General features: G+C 38.4%; 1 protein-coding gene and 1 long non-coding RNA gene across 2 annotated transcripts; one reads left to right on the top strand and one right to left on the bottom strand.

Moving 5' to 3' along the window:
- Positions 1-1,042: 1,042 nt before the first annotated feature.
- Positions 1,043-6,474, bottom strand: LOC111775312 (uncharacterized). Its single transcript, XR_002810861.2, has 3 exons — positions 6,338-6,474; positions 2,718-2,904; positions 1,043-1,418 (listed from the first exon to the last, which is right to left on the bottom strand). It is a non-coding gene; the product is annotated as an uncharacterized lncRNA (long non-coding RNA).
- On the top strand, positions 4,418-26,597 carry AKIRIN2 (akirin 2). Its single transcript, XM_023650790.2, has 5 exons — positions 4,418-7,793; positions 22,388-22,531; positions 24,432-24,581; positions 25,590-25,661; positions 25,916-26,597. Exons 1-5 carry the CDS (start codon positions 6,935-6,937, stop codon positions 25,924-25,926), a joined length of 1,236 nt encoding a protein of 411 aa, XP_023506558.2. The 5' UTR covers positions 4,418-6,934; the 3' UTR covers positions 25,927-26,597.

Below are 26,597 nucleotides of genomic sequence, written 5' to 3'. Positions count from 1 at the left end.
AATAAAAAGAATCTGAACTTCTATTTAGCTGCTTGTTAGCAAATGAAGTAAAAGATGTGGCTAACATGATTTAGGAATGACTCTTAGTGATCTGTAGCTGGCTGTGTGAGAGACACAATGAAAGACCTTTTAAGGAAAGGAAAATAAGTCATGTGGGTCACATGTGACTCCACAATACTCCCTGGGAACTCACAATTGCCTTAGAACAGAAACATGATACCACAACTGTCAATCATCTTTTAAAGCTTGGTGCTCAAATAGCAGGTTCCATGGGGAAACAGAACGCAGTGAAGCAGTCAGGGGATACATTCTTTTGTGTCTTCTGGAACATATGCTGACACTGTCCTTAAAAAAGATTTTTTTTTTTTATTGACCACTTGCTACTTATGTCTATTATGATGCTTTGTAAAATTTAAATTAATCCCTCTCTTTCTTTCCAGGCTTCTTCGCTGCCCGAGTCAACAGTGTGGAGTACCAGAACACACCTTTGAGGTCTTGCAAACTTGGGTCATAGTTCCAATGCTGACCCATTTAAGACTGTGTGACCTTAGGCATGAGCCACAGGTTCAAGAGTAAAACGAGATTAACACTACTACCTTGGATTTTCACTAAGATGAATTGAGAAGGCGCCTGGGCCATGGTGGCATGCCTGTAAATAATACTTTTATTCTCTCCATATATTGCCAACCTAGGCTCTAACTCACCTATCTAAGTGGGATTAAAAGAGACACACCCTGTAGCCCAGCTACACTTATTCGGAACCTAGATCTTGTCTGAGTTCCCTCCTGATGGCTGGGGACAGAGGGGAGGGAGGAGCTTGGCTCAGAAACTGGTCCCCAGCAGCTGTGCCTGGCCTCTGGGCAGTCTAATGAACAAGATGGTACCCTTGAAATTCTTCGACCACCTCAGGCTTGGGGAAATTTTGGCGTTTGCCTTAGCATGATAATAACAGCCAGTACTGACTAAGGGTTTACTATGGGCTGGGCACTGTTTAAGGATGGACTGGCTTTTAGTTTTCAGGATAGTGGTAATTGAGATGACATTTTTTCCAGAAAATTATATTTTAATTTTCAAATAATTATGATAAATGGGATATTTGTAAAAGACTCTTCAGACAATCATATAAGGTAGAAAGTAAGCTCCTTTGAGGGCGGGACCTGTGTTCAGTTCATCTTGTTCCCACAGACACATTCCATGTCCCATTGTTCAGAGGCAAGCCCTGTTAAGAGTGTAGACTGTCTCCTTTAAGAGGTGGAGGGGCGGGCCTGGTGGCGCGCGGACATGGCACCACTTGGCACACCATGCTGTGGTAGGCGTCCCACATATAAAGTAGAGAAAGATGGGCACAGATGTTAGCTCAGGGCGAGTCTTCCGCAGCAAAAAGAGGAGGATTGGCAGTTAGCTCAGGGCTAATCTTCCTAAAAAAAAAAAAAAAAAGAGGTGGATAATTTCTTGACTAATCGAACCACATAGAATAATTAATGTGGGACACAAGTTCCAGATGAAATCTAGCCGTTTCTGGGGCACCCAGTGAAGCCCTAGCCTTAATACAGGCCCCGAGGCTGCAAGTGACCAATAATTGGTCCCAGGTTGATGCTTGTTATCAGTGGGTGGGAATGGAAAAGCTGCTCCTGGGGGAAGAGCTGGGCCTGTTTCTTTATTTCCTTTATACCACACACCTGACTGACCCTTATAACATTAGGCTTGCAGAGGAAGCCCAAAATATTGGGGAAGTGTAGGCGTCATCTCATTCTCTCAACAAGCCTCATCAGGAAAGGCTCATGGTGGCATCATGGAAGCCCAGGACAACAGGCACAAGAGGGAACGGGAGTCCGACACAGAGAGTGACACCAACTCTGAGTCAGGCTTGGACCCAAACAGGACAACAGAACCGACATCTGCAGTAGAAGGTGTGAAGGAATTCTAGAACTAAATAACCAGGAGGGGCTAGGGACAACCTACAGGGGCTTGAGGTGCCCCATCATTGGGGAGATGGTGTGTTAAGCTTTTCACTATTTGTCTAGTGTTTATTAAGTGTTTATTTTATGCCTAGGACTCTGCAATGAATAGAACATGCATGGCTCAAAGTATTTCACATAGATTAACTTTCTGGACAACTGGAAGTTTTGATTTGCTTAATCTTAAATACTATTCATGGAACATTTTCTAATATCATATTTGTTACACAGTTTTTGAACTGCATACTAACAACAGGTTGTGCTTTACTGACGACTTGGGATCCCCATCTTATTTAAGGTTGCCAGATAAAATACAAGACACCCAGTAAAATTTGGATTTCAGATAAACACAGGCAATATTTGGAACATACTTGTACTAACATTATTCCTTGTTTAAATGAAATTCAAATTTAAGTGGGTGTCTTATGTTTTTATGTGTTAAATCTGGCAAGCCTACCATTATTATATGGTGCTGTAATAATACAGCGATGCCTCAGCTGCAGTTGGGCTGATTGTCCTCACACTTCGGTGGCTCAAGGCTGTTGGATTTTTGAATTTTGTGGTCATTTTTTACAGTCTCTTTCTTTGCTATGCAGTGATTGGACTGCTTGTGGTAGTCAGTGTATACCGCATTTTCCTTTTCTCCTTTCCTCCTACTTGATTCTTCTGATTGGCTTGGGCTGGGAAATAAGATCTCCAAAAGTGATTAACTTTTCTGTAGTAAGAGTAAACAGTCTGAGTAAGGATACAGGTACTCACGGAAAGTATGCTAATTTTAAAATAAGGACTTCATAAAAACTTCTTTTGACTGCCAGAGACTTTCCTGTGGTTTCTTTCGAAGTCCTGCAGGATAAGCGAATCATAGCTTGTTTCCTGGAGCGGCGCACTTTTCTTCATAGAGCACTATACCAGTAGAAATCAGCCTCTGATGGAGAAGAGGTTACAGCTAGATAGAAGAGAATTTGCAGCTGGATTTTGGATGTTGTCTGAAATTCTTTAGAAAGAGTCAGATAGATACTGATTTGGCCTGAGTAGTTTACAGGTAAACATGCCTTAAGGCTGGCAACTAGACTAGGTGACCTCTTGAAATCACTCACAGATATATGGTTTTGATAACTCTATGATCTATCCAATCAACTCAAAATAACAACCACATCCAAAAGAATGAAAGCAAAATAAAATTAGCCAGCATCACATCTACAACGAAAAGTAGTATGTATTCCAAATACAGTGCTTAGAAGAGGTTTCGGCCAGCCTGCAAAATCTTACATGGAAGGAACTACAATGTGTACTCTTCTCTACTATACTCATTTACACAATGATTAAACTTTTTTTTTTGCCCTAGGCAATGCTTGTTCTGAATATAGATTTGAAGTGACTCCTGAACTGGAGCTGCTGTTCCTAATGCTGAGCCTACGATTACTCAAACTCAGCATGCAAAGTCAGCAAACACCTCTCCACACCTTACATATTTGCACTTATCTTTATTTGACGTCAGAAAAATTGTTTGAAAAATGATTTATGGTACAAAGAGGATCTTCAGGCTCAGGATGATGAGATCTTGTGTCATCCACCTATGTCTACTTTTACTGGCTTTAGCCAAAGAATGAGTCATCAGAATCAGATCCCGGGGAATATTTTGGGAGGTGTTAGAAAAGTCTAATACCAACCAAAGACAAGCATCTTGGTAGAACAGTTTGATTTTCTTCAGAGGCATCTAAGATTGTGCAAATCAGAAAATACTTCCTAGATTGTCACAAAACTATTCTAAATATTTCAAGCCTTTGAAACCTGTTATAGGGCTTTTAGTCACAACAAGAGCAACCCTGGTCAGTGTAGGTCACTGGAGCCAATAGCTGTACTATGTATTTACATTCATGTGACCTGATTCAACATATTAGTGTGTTAAATATAGTTTTCTTTTCCTCTTGATCAACAAAATAAAGATTCACTTCTAAACTATATTAAGATTTATGGGCTTGAAAGTATTATTTTTATTTATTTTTTGAGTTCATAATAGTTTACATCATTGTGAAATTTCAGTTGTAGATTATTTCTTGTCTATCACCACATAAGTGCTCCCCTTCACCCCCTGTGCCTGCCCCCCACCCCCCTTCCCCTGGTAACCACTGAACTCTTTTCTTTGTCCATGTGTTTGTTCATATTCCACATATGAGTGAAATCATCTAGTGTTGGTCTTTCTCAGTCTGGCTTATTTCACTTAGCATAATTCCCTCCAGGTCCATCCATGTTGTTGCAAATGGGATGATTTTGTCATTTTTTATGGCTGAGTGGTATTCCATTGTATATATATACCACATCTTCTTTATCCAATCATCAGTGGATGGGCACTTGGATTGTTTCCCTGTCTTGCTATTGTGAATAGTGCTGCAACGAACATAGGGGTGCATATATGTTGCTTATTTTTATCTTTAATTTTAGTCTAAGAAAGATTTTTTTAGGTTTTTTTCTTTTTTCTCCTTCAACAGCATTCTTCTATCCTAAAAGGGTTGCTATACTATTTCGGTAGGTAACTGTCTTAGGGACAAGGATAACGTAGGCTACTGAGAGGATAGGGTGATTTTAAAATACTGAAGAAACATTCAATGGGTATTTGTTGAAGTGTGCAAAGGACTATACTATTGGCAACGAGCTAATACGTACTGTGGTGGGAGAGGCAGATTCACGCACAGAGAATTCTATTACAGTATGGTGGGCATGATGATGAAGATTTGCAGGTAGGCGCCTCTTTCTATGCGAATCTGTAAAACTGATTCAGCCTGGAATTGTTGGGGGAAGGCTTCCTATGGGAGTTTATACCTGGGTTGAGTCTTAAAGGGCAAGCAGTCAGGCAAAAAGTATGGAGCAGAGAGCCTGAGCGAAGATACAAAGATGAATAGGGAAGGGGTCCCTTTTTTCCTCTTAGCTTCTGAACAGGTACCTTAGTCATTGGCAGAAGGGGAGGCTGCGCCAGCCCCGTCACTGTTTCATCATACAGAGAGCGTTTTGCAGATATGCTGTGCCATGGTGATCGCATAAGCAGCCATTATGACGGAAATGTCAAGTTTACCAGATGTCCCATACCACCTTTACACACAACTCTTTCCCCATTTTCCAGGCAGTCCAGTGTAACTCAAATGATAACCACAATCCCCCTGTATTAGTTTCCTAGGTCTGCCATAACAGTACCACAAACTGGATGGCTTAAACAATAGAAACTTATTGTCTTACAGTTCGAGTCTAGATCTCTGAGATCAAGGTATCAGCAGGGTTGGTTCTTTCTGTGGATGGTGAGGGAGAATCTTCCATGTCTCTCCTAACTTCTGGTGGTTTGCTGGCAATCCTTAGCTTTCCTCGGCTTGTAGACGCAGCACCTAGATTTCTGCCTTCACGTCACGTGGTGTTCTGCCTGCCTGAATCCAATTTTCCCCTTTTTTAATAAGGATATTAGTCATATTGGATCACGGGCCCACAGAACTCCACTGTGACTTCATCTTAACTAATTATATCTGAAATGACCCTATTTCCAAATATGGTCATATTCTGAGATACCTGGGGTTAGGACTTCAACATATAAATTTTGAGGAGACACAAATCAGCTCATAACACTCCCTTTCCAATGTAAGCACTATAATTTAAGGTCAAATCTTAATTCCAGAAAACACTTAACAGGAACATAAATGCCTTGTTATTTGTTTTCCATGGGTTAACCTATCTTTTCCTACTTATTTACATAAAATATGTATATTCTGTTAATTTCACCATATCATAGATTTCATAGAGTGCTTAGAATTTAGTAAAAATTTACCTATTGGGTGTCACAGTAAAGCTGCTGTTTTATTAAACACTGATCATTTTTGAAATATATTTTCCAAACAGTATAACATCTCAAAATAAAACTAGCTCACTTAGTTGTTGACACAATCAGTGTGATCAGGACTGCTGATCTTTGAGGCGTCAAACAATTCTATAAAACAAGAATAAATATATCGAACTACTGTCCAAAACTGGTATAAAGAATAAAAGACAAAGTGGTACAAAACTTCTTTTAGTTACTGAATAAATGATAGGAATACATAAGCACTGGAAGCCAGTATTTGATATCTATGAACATTTTATAATATGGCATTCACATAGATAAGTAGTTTTGTACTGGACTGGTGATAGTTTTTTGCATAAATCACCTTTTTATTAATGCTGTATTTGACTTATTTTAGGTACCTGATTAAAAGTGAAACTTTTAGAAAAAATATTTTTCTCTGCTTACAAAATGGGTCCAACATCTGCTCCCTAGAGATTTCACTACGTCTTTCAATTTTTACCGTTCACAAAATACACCAATATTCAATAGAGATAATACAATTTTTGATATCACTCACTTTTTATCCGAAGCAAACAATTTGGTACTGTACGTCGTTTAAATCTTATTCATTTACAGGATAAAGCTGGCTTTGCAAAATTTAGTAAGCGGCTGCAAACAGCTACCTGGGAAGGACAAGGATGGAGTTCAATCAAGGATCCGGTAACCTGATACTATTACGTTGTTCTCTCTAGCAGTCCTAAATAGGTTCCATAATCTTATTATTTCCTAGCCCTTCGATGTGACAGGTTTTGTTCTTGGCATTCATTACGGAAATTAATCTGTCTTGGACTGTTAGGTTGGCTTAGTTTTCTATTTCCTGGTTGTTAAATCAGTGTGGGAGCGGTATCCGGACAACTAATGTCCTGAATTTTAAAGGTATTTTAAGGCCGCTTTCCCTACGGGTTTGCCTTCCTCTCTCACACTCTCTCACAGCTTTTTCTTTTTTTCTCTTTTGCTTAGTTCCTTCTACACTCAAGCTGTGTAGGGGATTTAAATTCCAACCCGGAACTGAGAGTCGCGCGCCTTGAATGACGGGAGTCGTAGTTTCCGTGACTCCTCCCTAACCGCTTTTCACGGGGATTCCTCCTCACAGTGAAAAACTACAACTCCCAGAATGCGCCCTCGTGGTAGCCACCCTATGCGCACGCGTCCTGAGGCCGCAGGATTTGAATCGGCGGCGTTGTTATTGACGCCATATTGGGGCCGGCGGCGGGTGGAAGAGTCGTACAGTGGAAGGGGAAGCGGCTGGACGTGTTCGCTTGAGCTCCGGCCGCCGCCGCTACCTCGCAATCCCTCCGCATCGACCGCCGCTCTCGAGCTTCTGCCCCTGCCCAGGCGTCTCAGGAGCCGCGTCCCGGCCTCATACCTCACGAAGCTGGTATCGACTTCCGAAGGGAGCCGGTGTCAGCGCAGGAGCGCCTCAGGCGCGGCGCAAAGCTCGAACGGACGGCGGGGGCGGCCGGAGCCTCTCCCGGGGGAGCCGCGCCGGAGCAGGCGGAAGAGCCCCCCTGACGCGGCGGGCGCGAGCTGCCGCCACCGCCCCTCCCGTTCTCGCCCGCGCCGGCCCGGGCCACTGCCCTGCCGCGGAGGCAGCGGCGGCTCTCGTCTCCCAGCCGGCGTCCGCCAGCCGCCCTCCTGCTCCCGAGCCCGTCGGTTAGGCTCCCCTCGCGTCCTCACTCGCCCCCTCCCTTCGCCCTCCCCGACCTCACCCAAGCCCGGCGCCTCCGCCGCCCCGGCCATGGCGTGCGGAGCCACTCTGAAAAGGACTCTGGATTTCGACCCTCTGCTGAGCCCGGCGTCCCCGAAGCGGAGGCGATGTGCGCCATTGTCGGCGCCCACCTCAGCCGCCGCCTCCCCGTCGTCGGCCGCCGCGGCCACCGCCGCCTCCTTCTCGGCCGCCGCGGCCTCACCGCAGAAGTATCTCCGAATGGAGCCGTCCCCCTTCGGCGACGTCTCCTCCCGCCTCACCACAGGTGGGACTCGGCCCGCGGCCGCCCGGGGGGTGAGGGGACGGGGTCCCGGGGCGCGGGATGCGGCCGCAGCGGGGGTGCCGGACGCGTCCTCCTCTCAGCGGAGGAGTCGGGCGACCACCTTCTTTCGAATTAGCTCGTCCGGCCTCGGAGACACAATAGAGATGGCCTGATGTCAAGAGAGGGGGGCGTTGGGGCGGTGGGTAGGGGCCGTGCCTTGCCGGGTGTTGTGGGGAAGAGGAAGATCCTTTTCTTTGGGCCGAATGACTGGAATTGAGTGTTTCCGTAGTCTGGAGAGCCCCGGCGGAAATGATCCGGGAGGGCGATATTATTCATAAATTCGGGCGAGGGGTGGGTCACGTTTCCCCCGAATCTCCGTGCCTCGTCTCCCAGAATCGGTCGGCTGCAGCTTTTCACTCTGGGACTGGGGGGTTCGAGGCGAGGCGGCAGCCCCTTCTCCAGTTCAGACATGGCTGATTTTAGTACAGAGGGGGTGGGGGGTGGGGATGGATGTCACCGGGGCGCGATCTAGGCCTGTCATTAATCACCCACAAGAACGCCACTTTGGCTGAGTCAAGACCTGTTTCCCTAGCAGGGTCAACAACAAAGAAAATGCTCTTCCCGAGTGCTGTAATATGATCACGCTATACGTTCAGACCTTGAGAAACTTGAACTTTTAAGGAAAAGCACATTGTATCGAAAATTGGGCCTGAGTATTGGCGTGTAGTTGGAAGTGTGTTATTTTCTGCCCAGCGCAGTATGTTGGGAGAAAAACAGCCTTGAGAATAATAAAGAAATCAACCCGAGATTCCAAAGGACTTCAGACGATTTTTGCTTTTCATCTTGAAACATTTCCTGAAAGTGACTGTGGGGAAATGCCTTTTGGCTGCTTCGTACCGCGTGTGTATGCCCAGTTTTTTCTGTACTTTGAAAATCCTTGTGTGCCCCTGGCACAGTCCCGAGATAGGCTTTTGTGGACTGGTAGTGTAAATCTGTCTCCTTTGTGTGTGTGATATGCAAAGGTTTTGTGTTTGTTTCTTTGGTAATAATATGACCTGTAGACAAAGCTTTTTCATAGTTTGATTTAAATGTTTCATCGTTAGCTTAAAAAAAATCTGGGCGTATATACCTTTATATTCGGGGACTTCTACTTGGAATTGACTAAATTTTGTTTTGTTTTTTCAGGTCAGGTTTTAAAATATCTTTGCCCAAATTTACAGGGAGACGTTCAAATGCCTAGGCTACCATTTTTTGCTATTAAATCTTTGACCTAACTTAAAGATATACTATTTTAGAGTTGTGGCTAGTTTGGAAGAATTCCAAGATAGCTTTAAAGCGAACCTAAACTGTCTTCTGTATAAAGGCATTCATTGATTTATTGTTAGGCTATACATTAAAGAAGAAACAGTCATTGTTAAGAATGGGCTCCTGGTGGTTAACATTATTTTTAGAATTTGTCTTTTTCAGTGAAATGGTATCATTGAAAATTGAAATGATACCATGGAATCTGTACTTAACAACTAATAAAGCTACTTAAAAATAGCTCTGGCTAACCAGCAGTAAATTTCTGTCGAGGGAGTGAATTAATACAGTGTTAGGTTTGGGAGCTGAAATATATCTCAATGCTGAAATAGTCTGGAGCGTAGATGGCAAACCAGCCAGCGGCTATAACATTTGTCCTCACTTTAAAGGAAGCTTATTCAGAAAGAAATGTGATCCTTTGCAGATTTGTCGTTTCATTGATATATCTGTAGCTTGGCTAGTGTGGTTTGCCCTGAATTTTCTCAAATTTCAATTAAGTGGACTATATGCTGGTAAAACAGCTGGAATCATTGGAGTTGTTTAAGCCTGCTGATTCAAATTCACTTTTTCCAAAATACTGCAGTGTCTTCCATTTTGGACATTTACTCTGGAAGTTTGGTCATATCCTGAACTCTAAAAATCACACCATAATTGATTGTTATTGAGTCTCCTGAAAGTTATTAGCTATTTCAACTAATTTGAATCTTAACATTAAAAGTTGACTTAGAAAAGCAGATAAAATTGCTCAAGTTTTGAATTGCTAAAATTTACCTTTACTGTTATTTTGAATGACTTTCTATACGTAATTTAATTTGACTGTGTTTACATGGCCAATCTTGGGCATGCTCCTGGTTTTGTAAAAATGTTGTCATAATGGGAGCTGCAGTGTTGTGCAGGTATCAAAGAGCTTCCCAGTTTTCATGTCACCACACTTGGAAATAATTTTCACACGCACCTAATTTTTAGATTCCTATTTTAACAGTGGTGATTCTTAAACTTAGCAGAGTGAGTACTTGTATATCCTTCGCTGAAATAAGTAGATAGGATTAGAAATGGAAAGTGACTTAGCAAATTGAGATTGACTGGGACTCTGTGGAAACTGTTTTCCTTTCGTTTCTATGAGTTCAAAGAGAAATTGAAATAGTTTAGAACTAGAGTGCTGAAGTGAATTTTTTTCAGAGCATGTATATAAATTTACCATTATCACCATTCTTCGCTGGATACTTTTACACAGTGTCTTCTGATGTGTTATTGAAGTCATGTTTCAGCTTTACTAGTCATTTCAGGAACTTGGACATCTGTTTTAAACCCTAGTTTATTTTAGTCATCCCAGGAAGGTAATTCCAAAGTTTGTCTTGATGACTATTATTTAAATCAATATTTTTCACACCGTTGCAACTTAATGCTAGGAAAAAGGAAAGGGCTGGCAAATGAATTTTATTGGAATGCAGCCATGCTCATTCTTTGTTATTTATTTTTTTAAGTATTGTCCATTGCAGGCTGCAGTAGCGGAGTTGAGTAGTGACAGCGGCTGTATTTTCCCAAAGCTCAAATATTTACTGTCTGGTCTTTACAGAAGAAGTTTACCTACTTCTCTCTAGGGTGTCAGCAGTGAGGTTTATAATACCCCTGGATGTGGAAAAGGAAAAGTGAATGATGAGTGGAGGTATTGGGGGCGGGGGAAAGCATTGAATATGGTGGGAAAAATGAATGCTTCTACTAGCTACACCAGTACTCATTCTGGTATGTTAGTTGAAAACAGATTCAAAGTGTTTTGTTTTTCTTTATTGGTTTTTGAAACAGCTCAGAGTATTACCATTTAGCCAAAAGATTATGACATTCTCAAGGAAAAAATTATTTTAATAAAACCAAAATATTATGTAACATTACAAGAGACTGTCAGTCAAATCCAACGTGGTGTTTTTCATAATTGTGTAGTGAATGAATGAATGGTCTGGTGAAGAGATGCTTCTATGGCTGTCAACCTCTGTGAGTTTGGTAGGTGACTTTTATGCACATTGTTTGTTTTGTTATCATTGCTCTAGTCTGCCCTAGGAATTGAGTTGGATGAAGAGTTAAGTTCATTTGAAGGAACTCGTTGTATTTGCTGGAAACTTGCCATTAAAAATGGAAATTGCATCTTGTGAATGGGGAAGGGTGTACAGGAACTTAGATTGTTCAGTAGACATTGATGCATGCCTGCAAACGGAGATACCAGCTGGCTTAAATGAAGTATAAATGGTTCTAGGCAAACAAATGAGATGTCTGTTGGAGGAGGCAGCATTTCACTTCAGATGTCATTTATACTGAGCCAGAAGTGTTTTTAATATTTTGTGGTTGTTTAGACAGCTGTTATAAGTTGCCTCTGGTCTCTCAGTGGATTTGGCAAATAAACTGTTTTTAATGGTCTTTGTACTTTGGATTTTAAACCTGATACTTTGTTTAGGACTGTGTGTGTAGCTGGAGTTATTTCGTAGTTCTATGAATTATGCGTTTAAGAATCCTGTAAATTTATGGCCATTGAAAGTGCACAGTTGTATTAATTATTGAGCTATTTTGTTTTGAAAGTAGAAAAATAAAGCCTATCTTGAGCACAGAAACACATAGGGTAAACCATGGCTAGATCAGAGAGAGGTTGGTTAGCCCTTTAGATATAGAATCTACTAGTTATCATGGTTGCTGAAGAGACATAATCTGAGATGTAAGGGAGAATAATACATTTCTTCAGTTCTCAAATGGCTTTATAGGAAAAAGAATATACGTAATGTGTTACTCGGGCAGGCCTTTACTAAGTGTTTAGGTACACCCAGGAAGACAGAATGATAGAAACGCTTTTGTTTTGAAAAGTTGAGAAATAAGAAAGTCAGTGGAAGGGCCCAGTTTTGTGTATTTTTCCTCTTTGAAAAGAAACTTTGGATTGTCCTTGCACTTAAAAAAGAATGCAGAATGATAGCATGGGTTAAGTTGGGACCTCTTGGATGGTTATTTCATGAAACTAGATAATGGTGTTGAGTTGGGTCTTTTCAAGTACATATAACTGAATTAATCAGCTACTTGTGGTCTCTGCAGTCTTTGTGTTAACACTGTGCTAGTGCTCTTGACTCACAGAATGTTCTCTATGCGTATGTGAAACCACAGTGAATTTCTTGCCTTTGAGAAGACTACCTACTTTCAAGAACGCATGGAGGCTGGAATACTTGTTCAAACCTATATGAACCAGCCTGGCATCTGCAGACAGCAAATATGTTTTCACAAATGAATTTAGTTTGAGATTCATCTTTAATTTTATTGCTGAGTGTAGGGTTTCTAGAACTCAGCTTACCAGTGTTTCTCAACTTTCTAAACACATTTGAGAAATATGACCCATCACCCACAGTCTTGTAGCAAAAACTCTTAACAGGAATGCCTCTTGGATTTTGAGGGGGTAGGATGGATCAAATGGGACTTACATTGTAAAGTTGGAAAATAACCCCAAAGGTATTCTTATCTGCCATACCTATCCTCTTAGTTAATGTCTTATCACAAAGTTTTAAAATATTTATTGAGTTTATTTGTTGAGTTGATCGAGCCTTGGCGTTTCCCAAGGTTCTTAGAGATGCTGATGATAAAAATAAAAATGTAATTTCAGTTCTACCCCCTCTTATGTACCAGTTTTTCTTTTTAGACTGTTTTGTGACAATATAGCCACAATACTTGACAACATTTAAAAAAAAAATTGTGACGGAAACAAATGAGTAGTAATAAGAAATAGAACGATTAGTTTGGCTTTGAACAGTGCTTTTTCTGAGGCACTTGAAGTATACTTCTCAGTATTCCCTCATCTTTTTTGGACAATGATGATAAACACGGACTATGTGCATTACAATATTTGAAATAGCACCATCTACAAGGATTTCACTGTTTGCAGAGATTTGCTTATTTGAAAAAACACATTTTTGAAGAATTTACATGATTTTCAGGAGAAAATATTTTGTAATATATGAAGTTCTGATCTTTTATTTCTAAAGGAATGATTTCAGTTACAGCAAATTTCTCACATGATGAGAAGATACTGCAGCTATATTGAGCAGGGAGAGAATCCTTGCAGGTAAATTAAAATTCTAGTGTCTGTCGAGTTATCAGCTTTGATATTTATTTTGGGCCTTTTGATCAGAATGTTCCAGTATGTCGGATTTTGTAATCTTTCTTGTGATGTTAGGCTTTTTTGGGTGGTAATAGTTACTTTTAACCTCCCAGCACTAGAAAAGCAAATAGCTCATAATATGTTGGTAGTTTGTCTTGGGGTTTAACTTACTTCTTCCTCTCTTTAAAAATCTTAAGTCATTAGTGTTTGTCTGTCACAAATGTCATAGGCAGATCATCCTGAAATGTATTAGTGCTTTGCAACGTTTGATGTTATTAAAATTGTAATCTTTCCAATAATACAGTTTTTGGGTTTGACTTAATTTCTGGGTCTATTCACGTACTTGGTTTTTCTCAAATATTAGAAAAATCTGAATACTTTAGAATTCACTTGTTCAGGCTCTTATAAACCTCATTTGAGTTCCAGATACCGTGCTGGTTAGGCAAAGACAAGACAAAATCTCTCAAGGGACTGAAAGAGCTGCCATTGCTGATACTTTACTACCTAGCTAAACTTGAATAAAAATGCTGTAATCTTTTTGCTTTATCAATATACCTACCATCATGTGTCACTTAATTACAGAGATGCATTCTAAGAAACGCATCATTAGGCTGTTTCGATGTTGAGCGAACATCATAGTGTCCTTACACAAACCTAGACTACTACACACCTAGGCTGTATGGTATTAATCTTAGGGGAGCACTGTTGGATCTGCGGCCTGTCATTGACCAAAACGTCCTTAATGTGGTACATGACTGTATTTTAATTCCTTGTGGACATTTTTCCACGTTAGCATTACTTTCGCCTTTGGCAGCCTAAATTGGCTTACTGATTAAATCACAGTTGTACTACTTTTGAAACCTTAAAGGTGATTTTCTTTTTAGGTAAGTGTTGAAGCTTTTTTGTTGGCTGTTGCTGAAATTTTTTTGGTCTATGATGTGTTTTCTGACTTTGGGTTAGCATTCATTTTCATTTCCATTAATCTTAATTCTTAGAAAACTCCCTCCAAAAGTCACACTAAAGGGAAAGGTTGGAGGGAGGGACCTGGAAGAGTTGATTTTCTTTCTTTTTTTAAAAAATAATACAGTATTGTTGAATTGATCCAGCAAATGAAGAATAGAATGTAGAGTGGAACTTGAAAGATTGCAAAAAGCTGATTTTTCAAACATTATTGTCTCTAAACTTTGCCTGTTAATTGTTAGAGAGGATTGCCTTGTTCCTAATGCTAAAATATAATTCTCTGGAAGAAAAATTTTTCTAAGTGGTATACTTGGTTAAAAATATAGGTGGTTTAGGTTTCCGTAACAGGACAGGGGAACCTGATGCTCACTGTAACAACCATTCATGGCCCAAGGTGAAATAGTATATTATGAGAGGCTGGCATCAGTTGTTTATGTGTGGCAATGCTGACCTACCAATTTAGAATATTTCCTCACTTTTAAAACACTAATAAAACATTCTGGTTAGATATAGATGCCTATCCTAAGAGCAGGCGGTTTAAAGACTCTTGAAGCATCACTTATATAAATATCTGAATGTAATATGAATATTTCTTATAATTACTCGGTTGATAGCCAGTGATGACAGTTTCAGGGCTCTAGGTAGATGAGAATTATGCTGTTTTTGTTACTACCTTCTTAACAGTTGTAGAATTTGAGGTTTCAGGGTATGAAGTACCAATAATACATGGTAGTAATCATCTATTCTGACACCCTGTTTTTTAAAAATTAGCTTTCCTCACTGTGACTTACTGTAACTTTAGGTACTTGTGGAATACCGGCTAGGTGTAGTAATACAATACTGGAGAGGGCAATAGAGCTTACGCTCTGAGATCAGGCTGGGCTCTGCCGTGTTCCAGCTGTGTGACCTTTCAGAAGCCATTGAATCAAAGCCTCATTTTCCTCATTTATAGAATTATGCACATGATGATAGTACTGTCTGCTTCCTGGGGTTCTTGTGAGGATTAAGAGTATTTCCTGTCCCCCAGTTCTGGAGACAATCACAATAGGGCAACCTTGAATGAGACTTTTTACATTGTCCAGCAGTCCTGCCATTTCAGTAAATAACCTTGCCTTCTACTTCACAGAAAAAAATAGAAGCCATCAAATGACAGCTTCTTCATTGTTCCCAGTACCATCACTACTAACATTTGTGCCTATGCTGTTTTCCCTTTTAGTATCATTGAGAAAGATTAAATGAGATAATTAAAGCACTTTATTACATGGTAAGGGAAGGATCCCGCTTCTCTGCAGAGGAACCTTATCCTCTTGATTATTTTTCTCTCTCAATTGGATCTTTACTTTTGGCTTTAAATATTGTCAAGCCTCCATTAGAAAGTAAACAGAACATCCTCATTTTCCTCCAGATTCCTCCACTTCAAAACCAAATTCAAAGAGCTTTCAGATAGTCTATTTGGTTCCATTTCTTTGGTTCTCACCTCACTCCTGGTGTATTTGTGCCTCAGACAGCTCTTGTCAAGTCATCAGTGACTTCCATGGCACGCAGTCGGTCCTTGTTTTCTTTGATCTTTCTTATGGCATTCACGTTGCTGACCCACTCCCTTCCTTTTGAAATACTTTTTTTTTCTCCTTCTGTGACAACACTGTTTACCTCCACTTTCTGGCTGTTCTTTCTGTCTTCATCTGGCCATTAAACTTAGGAGTTTTTCAGTTCTAGGTTCAGCGCCATTCCTATCCAGCTTAATATTAAGCTCCCTATGCAATCATGTGCATGCCCCTGACTTCAGTTTCCACTTACAGATGACTCTCTAATTTACATCTTTATAGTTCAGTTTATAGTTCTTAGTTCCAGCTGTGGGGAATTTGAGCTTTTTATTGTCAGATCTTTCCAGTAGCCCTCCCTCCCCCCAGAAGTCAGAATTTTTGTGAAATCTGTTGACTTTTAAATATTCACAGCTAACTTACAAAATATATGGGATAAACAAAAGATATCTGTGGGCTTACAATCAGTGCCGTCTGGTGTGAGAGGTAGTCTTAATTGCTCTTAAAGCAGACATAGAAAAGTAAATGCATTTAACTATGAATCATATAATGAACATGAATTTTATATTTTAAGAACGGTGTGTTAGGAAAAATGAATTTATGTATGTTAGTCATGTAATGAGTCTCCCTAAGTAGTTCCAATCAAGTTTAAATTTGATTTACAGAATATTTTCCTGCTAGAGAGGAGTATGTCTAACTTAGAACTACAAAAGCCATGCAGGTGAAGGTGGCAAATGAATTTAGATCACCTTAAATATTTTTGTACTTGTAATAATCTTGGCTGTTACCGCTTTCCTTCTCTTCCTCTCCACTTCCTGGTATGTCCAGTAATAAATAAACCAACCACTTTTCTATTTAATTGTCACAGTAGGAGAGTTATTATTTTAAGCAGGCGATATAAACTTAAATGTTCATTATTCCAGGCAAGTAATATAAATGAGTGAAGTAAACTAGGTGGGTTCTAACCTTTCTAGTGCCCAGCAGCATCAACTGGAAACTCATTAGAAAAGTAGAATCTGAGGCTCCATTTCTCAGAGTCCGTAGTTTAACAAAATCCTCAGGTGATTTGTGTGTGCAGTCAGAGTTTCAGAACTGCTTGAGAACTTATGCCCAAAAGGTAGCAACCACTCTTTAGCTGGATTTTGCCACATAGTCCAGTTTTCCCCAGCAACAGCCAGAAATCTGACTTTTAATGTAAAATCACCCCACTTTTAAATGTTGGCCACAAAGTCACACTTATTTTTTTTTTAAAAGTATTCAGGCCAGACATGTCCTTGGGGTCAGTTTAGCCTGTGAATCATCAGTTGCAACCATAGCTCATACTTGTGTGTGTTTGGGTGCCCTAATAAGTTGTTATAGGAGATGGATTTGCTCTTCAGCTTGATTGTGCTGCCTAGAGTTCTCCTCAAGGAGTGTGCTCTCTGTATTCTTCAAACCTTACCTTGTCTTCATGGCCATGGTTAATTGGAATAGAAGCTGGACTTCTTGCCTTGGCATTAAATGTTTTCTGTAGCATGCGTATTTTGGGTTTTGAATGGTCCAATTTCTCCTTGTTCTTCCCCATTTACTGCTTTTTTGGGCTTCTTACTACTCTTTATTTTTCTAGCTTGTAAGCTGTTTCAGAAGGTATTTGCAGACAGTAAAAGAGCTAAACAACAAAAGCAACAGGGTTAACATATGTCTTTAAAATCTACAGTAATATCAAATAAAGATAAGAAACTTCTTGAATATCAGGGAGGAGCCACCTGCTGACTGAGCATTGCTGGACTCCTTGCATTAGTGACTTCCATTGTGCAGTTAATTTGTAAAATTTATACATCGACCTGCAGGGTTTTAACAAATAGAGTCATTTATTTCAAATAAGGAATCACTGGCTATTATAGAACCAGTGAAAAAATAGAATTTGACCTGTAGTGATTATAGTTTTTCTTCATCTTGTAGGAGATAAATAAATGCCTCTTATACAGTAAAATGTAATGTAGAGTCTAAGCCACTTGCTAAAGTACTGTAGATAATACTCTTTATGTAATTGTGTGCAGCTATATCATGCTTATTATGATTCATGTTAATCCAAATAGAAGTTTAAAAATGTAGATATAACTTGATAATCTTGTGTTAAAATTGATTCCACGTCCTTTTGACTTAGCAGTAATTTTAAAGTGAATTAAAATGACATCAGCTCATTCTTTTTAGTTAGGTAGCTCTCAGCTGGATAAGAACATTGTCCTTAAGGTTCCTTCAAGGAGAACATAAGAACTGTTTTAGTTTTGAACAGATGATACTGGGAAAATAGTCGATTTACAAAAATGGGTCTCCATAGCAACTCTTAATTGTGTGTGTTTTAATTTATACAGTAGACATGGCCATGTCTAGTATGTAGTTGAGAGCTCTAGATTTGGTCTGTTGTTTGATTTGGAACAGTTCCTTAGTTTTGGGTCTTAGTGGCTACTGCAGGTTTTCTGTTCTTAGTTGTTTACAGGTTTCCCATTTCATTTGTGTTCCTGCCTAGAACTTACATACTTTTAAGATTTATTTTATTTTTAATCCCATTGTTTATCTATCTTGATGAACTTTCACTTTGTTTTTTCGGAGATACTCCATAGAGAAATTAACATATAAGGTGATTAAAAAAGGGGTCTTATACTCCTATATTTAAAACTGTTAATGAAACCTTAATGTTCAATAATTATGTCAGTAGGAAAACATTAAGGCTATACAGGTCTGGAGCAAAAGTTTAGTTTCACATAGCACAGGTTTTTAGACATCTTATGGACTCTAGACAGATGCTTGGTTCCCCCCCCCCCCCCCCAATTTTATGGTTCTTTAAACCCATTTTTAGTTGCTTCTAATTCCATATGCCTCCCTTTGCTCTTAGTCCCATCTTGATGCTGTTTCTTTTACTCTCATCAACTCAGTTACTTTTTTTTTTATCCCGTCAACTGCTTTCTCCTGTTTTATATTGATGATCTTGTTCATTGTGTCCAGGCTTTCTGAAGTACTGTGGCAGCGAAGAAGAGTGAAATATTTTGGATGTTGGCTTAATACTGCTTTAAGCCAGGCTTTTTCTTTTCACATTCACCTAGGTTTTTTGTTTTTTTAAAAAAAATATGCCAAATGGATAACTGCTGGCTCATTGATAATCTCTTACCTGTTAAGGAGGAGGATTTTATTAGCAATCCCAATGATATTTACTAGATTTGGAAATGTAAATGCCATTAGTCATAGAATTTGCTAATACTGACTTTCACTTTAACCTAGTACAGTAGAAGAGAGTCTTAGTATTTTGGCAAAAGAGTATGGTGAAAGAGCGATGTAGCTTTTAGGATTTTGAAAAGTAATATACAACCATTTGTGGTGTGGATTGTCATGAAGATAAGTACATATTTTGCTCTAATTGATTTGCTGCAAATTCAGTCTCCTTCATAAGGCAAATATGCAGCTTGCATAATTAAAACTGGAATCTGCAACTGATAATATAAATGAAGTTTATTTGACTTTCTTTTTCTTTAATGGACCATACATTGTATGTTGGGAACACAATGTCAGATGTTACATGTACATGGAATAAAATGTCACTTGCTAGTTTGTTAAGAGATGGCTAGATTTAAGTAGCTTAAGACTAAGTAGACATAGGTACTTTATTGACGTCCAGAAGGCCTTCATGCAGCTGGTATGGAAGCAGCTTAAGTCAGCCAGAAATCTAGTTTGAGCCTAAAATGTGATTTGTGGAATGTCGAATATGGGGAAATTTCTTGAGTTAGCAGTTTCAAAACTGCTTATGCCTCTGAACTGAGAGAAGTCGAGTTTGAGGCTTACAGTTAGCTGTTTGCTACTTGTGCTGCTCAGATCTTGACCAAGTTAAATTGGCGCATTCACTGCATAATGTTGTTGATCACATGTTACCCGCATTAGAGCATTTGAGGTCACAGTGAGGCTTAGGTGACATAGTTGCATCATATTAGATGTAAAAAGCAGTGCAGGCAATAGCATTAAAAATTCTGCAGCTCTTTAACTGACAATATCAAGTGTTGGCAAAGATGTGGAGCAGCTGGAACTCATATATTACTGGTGGGAATGCAAAATGGTACAGTTCCTCTGGAAAATGGTTTGACAATTACCTACAAAGTAAAAGCATGCACTTACCATATAATCAGGCCATCCATCCCACTCTTACATGTTTACCCAAGAAAAATGAGAATTTGTCCACTCATAGACTTCTACTTCAATATTCATAATATCCCCAAATTGGAAAGAATCCGAATGTTCATTAAACGGAAATGGACAGGTGGGGGGGGGGGTGTGAGTGAAAGACATCAGATGCAAAAATCCACACTCTTCATGATGTCATTTATATCAAATTTTAGAAGAGGCAAAACTATATAGTGACAGTACATGAATGTAGTTGTGATGGTGAAGAATAGGAGCTTAAGAAATAAGAAAGGAGAGAACTTTTGGAGGTGATAAAGTTCTTTATTATGGTTGTGGTGGTTGCAAGACTTATGTGTGCACTTGTCAGAGCTCATCAAATTGTACATTTAAATTGGTGAATTCATTTGTAAATGTATACCTTAAAATTCCTTAACTTATTATGATGTCTCTTAAGTATTAGATGGTATGGAGGTTTACAAAACTAATTTTTAAAAGTTTTACCATATCTTAATCCTAGGCTGGATCTTGTTTGAGGCTATCAAGTGAAGAAATTGAGTTTGTTACCACTATTCTTTTGGTACATCTTAGTTGTGCTTTGGTTGATTTTTGTGAGGCAAAAGGAAGACTAAAGTAATCTGAGAACAGCTATGTGATGGTCAAAGAATGTCACAGAAAGATATTAAGGTCAGGTTACTCTGTGCTAATACATTTGAAGTCTCTGGTTGTGAATAAACGTTAGGATGCTTTGAATTCAGGCATTTTTGATCAGGGTGATGGTAGCTTTGAACAGAAAGTGATAAATGAGTGAAGCTTGCTGTCAGAGGTCAAAACATCATTATTTTAAAAACCTTTTAGAATATTGCTACTGAAAGAGTTCTCTTATTAAAAATTAAGGATATGTGTGCTTGTCCTGGTTGGTATAGGATGTTGCACTAGTTTTATTGGACACCTGTGAAGCTTAGGAAACCCATTTCTATCAAGGTGCTTAACTGTTCCGTAGACAACCATTTTATTTCACACTGGTGACTTAGTTTTTAAATTACAACTATTTCAAATAAATGGAAAAGGACTGAATGGTTGACCATGTTTAGTATAAACAAATGTTAACATTCTGAAAAATGTTAAATACAGCTAAAGCACCCCTCACACAGCCATCCTGAAGTTAATCATTCTAATGTATAATTTTGTACTTAAACTGCACATTCATGTCTATGTAAACAGGTTTGTTTATACACAAAATTTACGTAAGTGCAATCTTAAGTGGATCTATCTTTTGCAACTTTTCTTTTTTTTCCCCAGTTAAAATAAGGAAATTGGCAGAATATAAAATGTTTAAGACTGATTGATGTCCCCTCAGTCTCTCTCAAAAGCCCTGAAAGTTTTTCTTACTAGGAAACAATATAAAGTGAGAAAAGAAACATGAGAATTTAGTATATACCTAAGAAAACCATCGCTATTAAATTTAAAAAAACAATTGTTTCATCTTACATAAATCTTTAGCCTTCGAATTTTCAATTCCTTTTTAAATTAATGCACCATTGTAGAATTGGTCAAGTTACACTCCATTATATTTATGAATCATTTTATTGCCTGTTAGTTGCCACCTTAACTTTTAATTTGTGTTTAATTTTGCTTTGGATTGGGACTAATAAACTTCTTGGGATTAGTTTCACATGGATAACCTATTAATTTAGGAGCTACGGTGGTTGTGAAAAAGTCAGTCTGTAGGGGAGTCGAAATCTCAGGGAGTGATTTTCTGGAGAGGCTAAATGGCAACTATTTTAAATTAGAAAGCTTTCTAAAATGAATTATACTGGCCTAAAGGATATGTTTGATATAATTTGTACCCCTGTTTGGATGGATGGTTGTGGCTGAAGATAATGGCTCTGTGGTACGGTGCTTCTTATTGAGTACCTGTACAGGTACCAGTCACTTTACGTGGGTTTTTACCCCCAAGAATCAGATAACACTTTGTTGTTAATGCTGTAATATTCATAGGCTCTTTTGAGCCTAATATTTAATGTATGATCATTTTTAGTTCCCATCTACTCTCATTTTGCTGACCAGTATACTGTCACTTCTCACTAGTGTGTACTAGTATATACATAGTCCTTCCTGCTTCTAATTATTTATGGTCTTGGAAAATCCTGTTAATAGTTATATGTGTGATGAGTAAATGACCTTTGAGTTTGGGACTCTTAAGAATTTGAATAAAATATGTATTTTAGTTGAGTCCCTTATCTTTACATTAAATGGAAAACACTTAAATTTATTTTTTGCTAATCAGTGCTCAAAAAGAATGGCATTTTAGAATAGCTGAATTCCAGGTAGTATGTATGTGCTGTTTCTGAATGAGTGCCCCCATTAATGCTGAAACTAATTCTTCCCAGATCATCAGTTTTCTGTATTTTATTTGAAGAGGATATGTTCAGTAGATCCACTAAATAATTGTTGGAAACAACACAACTTTTTTTTAAACTTAAAAGTTTTTATCTTGCCAAATTTTAACTTTTTTCTTTTAGAACAAATTCTGTACAACATAAAACAAGAGTATAAACGCATGCAGAAGAGAAGACATTTAGAAACTAGTTTCCAGCAGACAGATCCATGTTGTACTTCTGATGCACAGCCACATGCATTTCTCCTCAGTGGACCAGCTTCGCCAGGTAATAATAAACTTAAAGGGAATATTATTTAGTATGGGAAAAGGTAATACAAGTTGCCTTCAGTCACTCAAGCTCCTATTTCTCCTCTTGATTTTTAAAAAACATTTTTTTTTTTTTTTTACAAGTAATGCCTGATCTCTTAAAAACGTGGTACAAAACAAGTTATAGTTGTCCCTTGGTATCCCTGCCAGGACCCCACGGTTCAGCCAACCGCAAATCATAAACATAATACCTACAGGATCCGCAGTTGGTTGAATCCGAGGATGTGGAACCCGCACATGCAGAGGGCTGACTATAATTGCCACTTGCATTCCCACCACCCAAAGACCTGTCTGTCGCCTAATATCCAAGTCTTTATATAGATCGCCTAAATGGACTTCCCCAAAAGTATTATGATTTGTAGCTTCTATTAAAAAAAATAAATAATAACAATATACTGTGTGCTTCGTTAGGTAATGATGTACCTTGCCATGGCTGAATGGTTTGCCATTTTATGTATTTCCCATAATTATTAAACTAACCATTAATGATCAATAATTGGACTCAGAATTTCTGCTATTAGAGTATTTACAAAAATGTCCCTGTACATATACCCTATTAGGATAGATTCCTAAAGGTGGGTTATTTTTGATCTGTTACCTTTTGTTGGAGGGAATAGTTTGCAAGTACACTTTTTCTGAAAAACAAAAAAGGTATAAAAATGAAGGCTGTTTGAAGTGAAGGGAAAGTAAAGCTTCTTACTGAAAAAGAGCCATCAAAAGTGGCTGTTAGCATTAGTAAAGTTCTCAGCAAGATAGTTTTTCTTGTGACAGTAGTTGCCTGCCTTCCTTCCCTTCCCTCCCAGCAGTGATAGGAAAACCTGGCAGAATAAAAAAAACATTCAAAGGCTAGAAAACAGTCAAATAAAATTAGATTAGGAAACATGAAATTGTTCAAAACATTCTGCAGTACTCCTGCCAATTTTGGGGGCCAGGTATAAGTGGGTGAAATGGGGTGAGGGTAGAAACTAGATTATATCAGCAGGAAACCAAGATCATCATCATCTGTTAGTCAGTTTGCTTCTTAGATCATTTAACTGGCAGCCTCAACTAAGAAAGCTGGGAATTAAATAAAGATAGCCTTAGTGTAGTTATGGACTAAAGCTGGTATACTTTATTCTTGTGATAGACACATCTCTAACAAGCATAGTTAGTAACTGGTCCCAGCCGTGTAGGGGCAAGTGAAAAGAGGAATTGAGGGTACCAGGGGCAGATACACAGCAGGACGCACAATTGATAGCAAATTTGTGTATCTGTATGCATGTAAAATACTTGTAGCAGTGTTATAATAGATGGCTATCATAATCCTGAGTTCTCAAAAAAATTAATTTCACATGTTCTTTTTAATAAAAGAGGAGTGATGTTTTTGGAAAATCAAAGTGCATTAAGTAGTACTTTAAGAGGAATGCATTCAGAAGAAATCTTTTCTATCAAGTATCACTATTTGATAATGCCAAGTGGCTGTTAGATTAATAATCCTTAAGGACTTTGTACCATAAAATTTAATGTTGAATATTAGTATATTCTCAGTATTTATTTTTACAAACTGGTCTCCTAGCTAATATCATTAATTAAAAAACAAAAACTTGATTAAATCTTGTTTTTATCTTGTAATTTTGTCCACTCACCTTCAGACTTTTTCCCTTATGTTTGATTGCATGCATCTTGCTGTGTTTTTCCAGAGTGACTTGCTGATGGGATTACACCTGTTTTAAGACTACTTGGGAAATAATGTGCTAAAAAGTGATAAAAAATGCTTTTATATGAACATTGAAAAGATCCAGATGAAACCTCTTGAGTTAGAAGATGCTTTCTATGATCACTCTAAATCACATGCTTTTTTTGGTTCATCTTATACATAGGGGCTTCATCTGCAACATCCTCACCATTAAAAAAAGAACAGCCCTTATTCACTCTACGGCAGGTTGGGATGATCTGTGAACGTTTGTTGAAAGAACGTGAAGAGAAGGTTCGAGAAGAGTATGAAGAAATATTAAACACAAAACTTGCAGGTATGAGATGTGTTTATTTTAGAGTCTCTGAGAAGCTCATAAGAAACGGATTATTTCCCACATGTACTTCATGTCAGTTAAATTACCCTTTTTATACACTGGTACAGTATGTTTTCCAAGAACCAGAGAATTTCATTCAGTTCAAGAAAGGAAATGAACCTCCCTGTAGCTCATGACCCTCCTCTGTTACCTCAAGAAATAGTATTTGTTAGCCATGTAGATCAGGTGCAGTATTAGTGAAGTAGATTTTTCTTTTGATAAAGTACCCTGTGCTGAAAACTTGACTATACCACAATTTGGTTGTGGATCTTTGAACTGCCTATCTTTCATGATAACTTTGCCATTAATCTAGACACTTGAAATATCTAACTGGCACCGTGAACATCATTTTAGAGTATCAAAAGCCGCTGCATTCTTGTTTTAATTATCCAAAAAAATTTGTAGTAAAACTTGATAATTTAAGTGCAGTAAATAAAATGTATTATATATGGTAACTTAATCAGAATTTTCCCCGATTTTTAAGCCACAGATTTTATTGTGGGTATTGTAAGCTTTTTGATTCTTAAGGAGTTAAATCAAGGTGCTAATCAAGAGAATCTGATTAGGTTGCAGGTGGATGTTTTTGGATATATCATGTTGTGTCAGGCTTTTGTTGTCTCATTTCCTCTCCTTGGAATAAATTGCCATTCATAGACGACTTACAATTAACTTGCAGAGTGGAAAGATTTTTTTTTTTTATTTTAAGCCCTTTATTCTTAATAGGTTGAGAAAGAAGCCCGACCTAGTCTATACCTGAACTTGTGTGATTTGGACAAAGTGGTTTCCCGACTAAGCTCTGTGCCTCTTTCCATTTGATACACTATTAGTATTACTGAGGTTATGTGTCTGATTCAGAGTGCCAACTTAGAATGCTTCACTGTATTTATTGGATTTTTCAGAGTTTATCTGGCTTTAATATATTAGAGAGATATTGCAAATCATGTAATTAATGTGTACCTTTATTTATAGAACAATATGATGCATTTGTGAAGTTTACGCATGATCAAATAATGCGACGATATGGAGAACAGCCTGCTAGTTGTAAGTATTTCATCTTTGAATTGAAAACAAGACAGTCTTTTAAGGAGAAGACATTTACTATAATTATCTTCATACTCAAGAAGAGAATTTAACAGAAAATCATGGAGAAAAAGCCTAGAGGAAATAGGCAGCAAAACTACTAAGGCTTGCTTTTGGTTACTTAAATACTTATGGCAATATTGGGGATGAAGATCTGGTGTGTGTTTGAATTTTGACCTACATTTTGCACTAATTTTCCTTTTCTCCCTCTTTAGATGTTTCATGAATCACGTTTTCTGCATTTGTGGGCTGCCTTGTTCTTTGTTGAATTGTTGCAAGAGGTCCCAATTATGACATGCAGCAATGCCAATACCCCCCTATGAATACAGGTTATTTCAAGCTTTCGTCAGTGGCAACCACTTTAGGCAGCAACTGGTTTTGGAAATTTCCCTGATGTCAATACCACCCGGATGTGGACCTTTGCTACCTGTATTAATACCAGTGGCCTCATTTGCTGTATCATTACAATTTGGCTTCTTACATTAATGTTTGAAAAGGATTAAATCTGGTATTCTAAGAACATGCCCTTCACTGGTTGTGTAAATAAAACTGTAGAATGACACTTCAGATGAAGTTAGTGTGATTTTAATTGTGCACTACAACCGAGCTGTAACCAGTTATTAATAATTTAGAATGTAATCCCAGGACATTATTAAGCAAATAGCCTACAGTGCTTCCTGTGAAATAGTGAAGGAGGAGGGCATTTCTGTATTCCAGGACTTCTTGGGGTTTCAGAATGGGTTTTTATGATTTTCTTTCTTTTTTTTTGGTAGTTTTTATTTATTCCATCAGTCTTTTTAACAAATGTTTATTGCTGCATTTTTTCCCAGTGTATCATTGTTTTACTGCCCTTGTAGTACTGGAATTTAGTTGAAAGAATAAAACATTTACTTCTAA

The sequence above is a fragment of the Equus caballus genome, chromosome 10, assembly GCF_041296265.1.
Source record: "Equus caballus isolate H_3958 breed thoroughbred chromosome 10, TB-T2T, whole genome shotgun sequence".
Taxonomy (NCBI): Eukaryota; Metazoa; Chordata; class Mammalia; order Perissodactyla; family Equidae; genus Equus; species Equus caballus.
The sequence above is the reverse complement of the archived record's forward strand: the minus strand, read 5'-3'. Positions and strand labels throughout refer to the sequence as shown.

Bases quoted from the DNA above. Each gene is read 5' to 3' on its own strand.
- AKIRIN2 (XM_023650790.2), top strand. From the start codon at position 6,935: ATGCGCCCTCGTGGTAGCCACCCTATGCGCACGCGTCCTGAGGCCGCA. The intron at 7,794-22,387 runs GTGGGACTCGGC...TTTTTCTTTTAG, and splicing joins CTCCTCCCGCCTCACCACAG to AACAAATTCTGTACAACATA. The intron at 22,532-24,431 runs GTAATAATAAAC...TCTTATACATAG, and splicing joins CAGTGGACCAGCTTCGCCAG to GGGCTTCATCTGCAACATCC.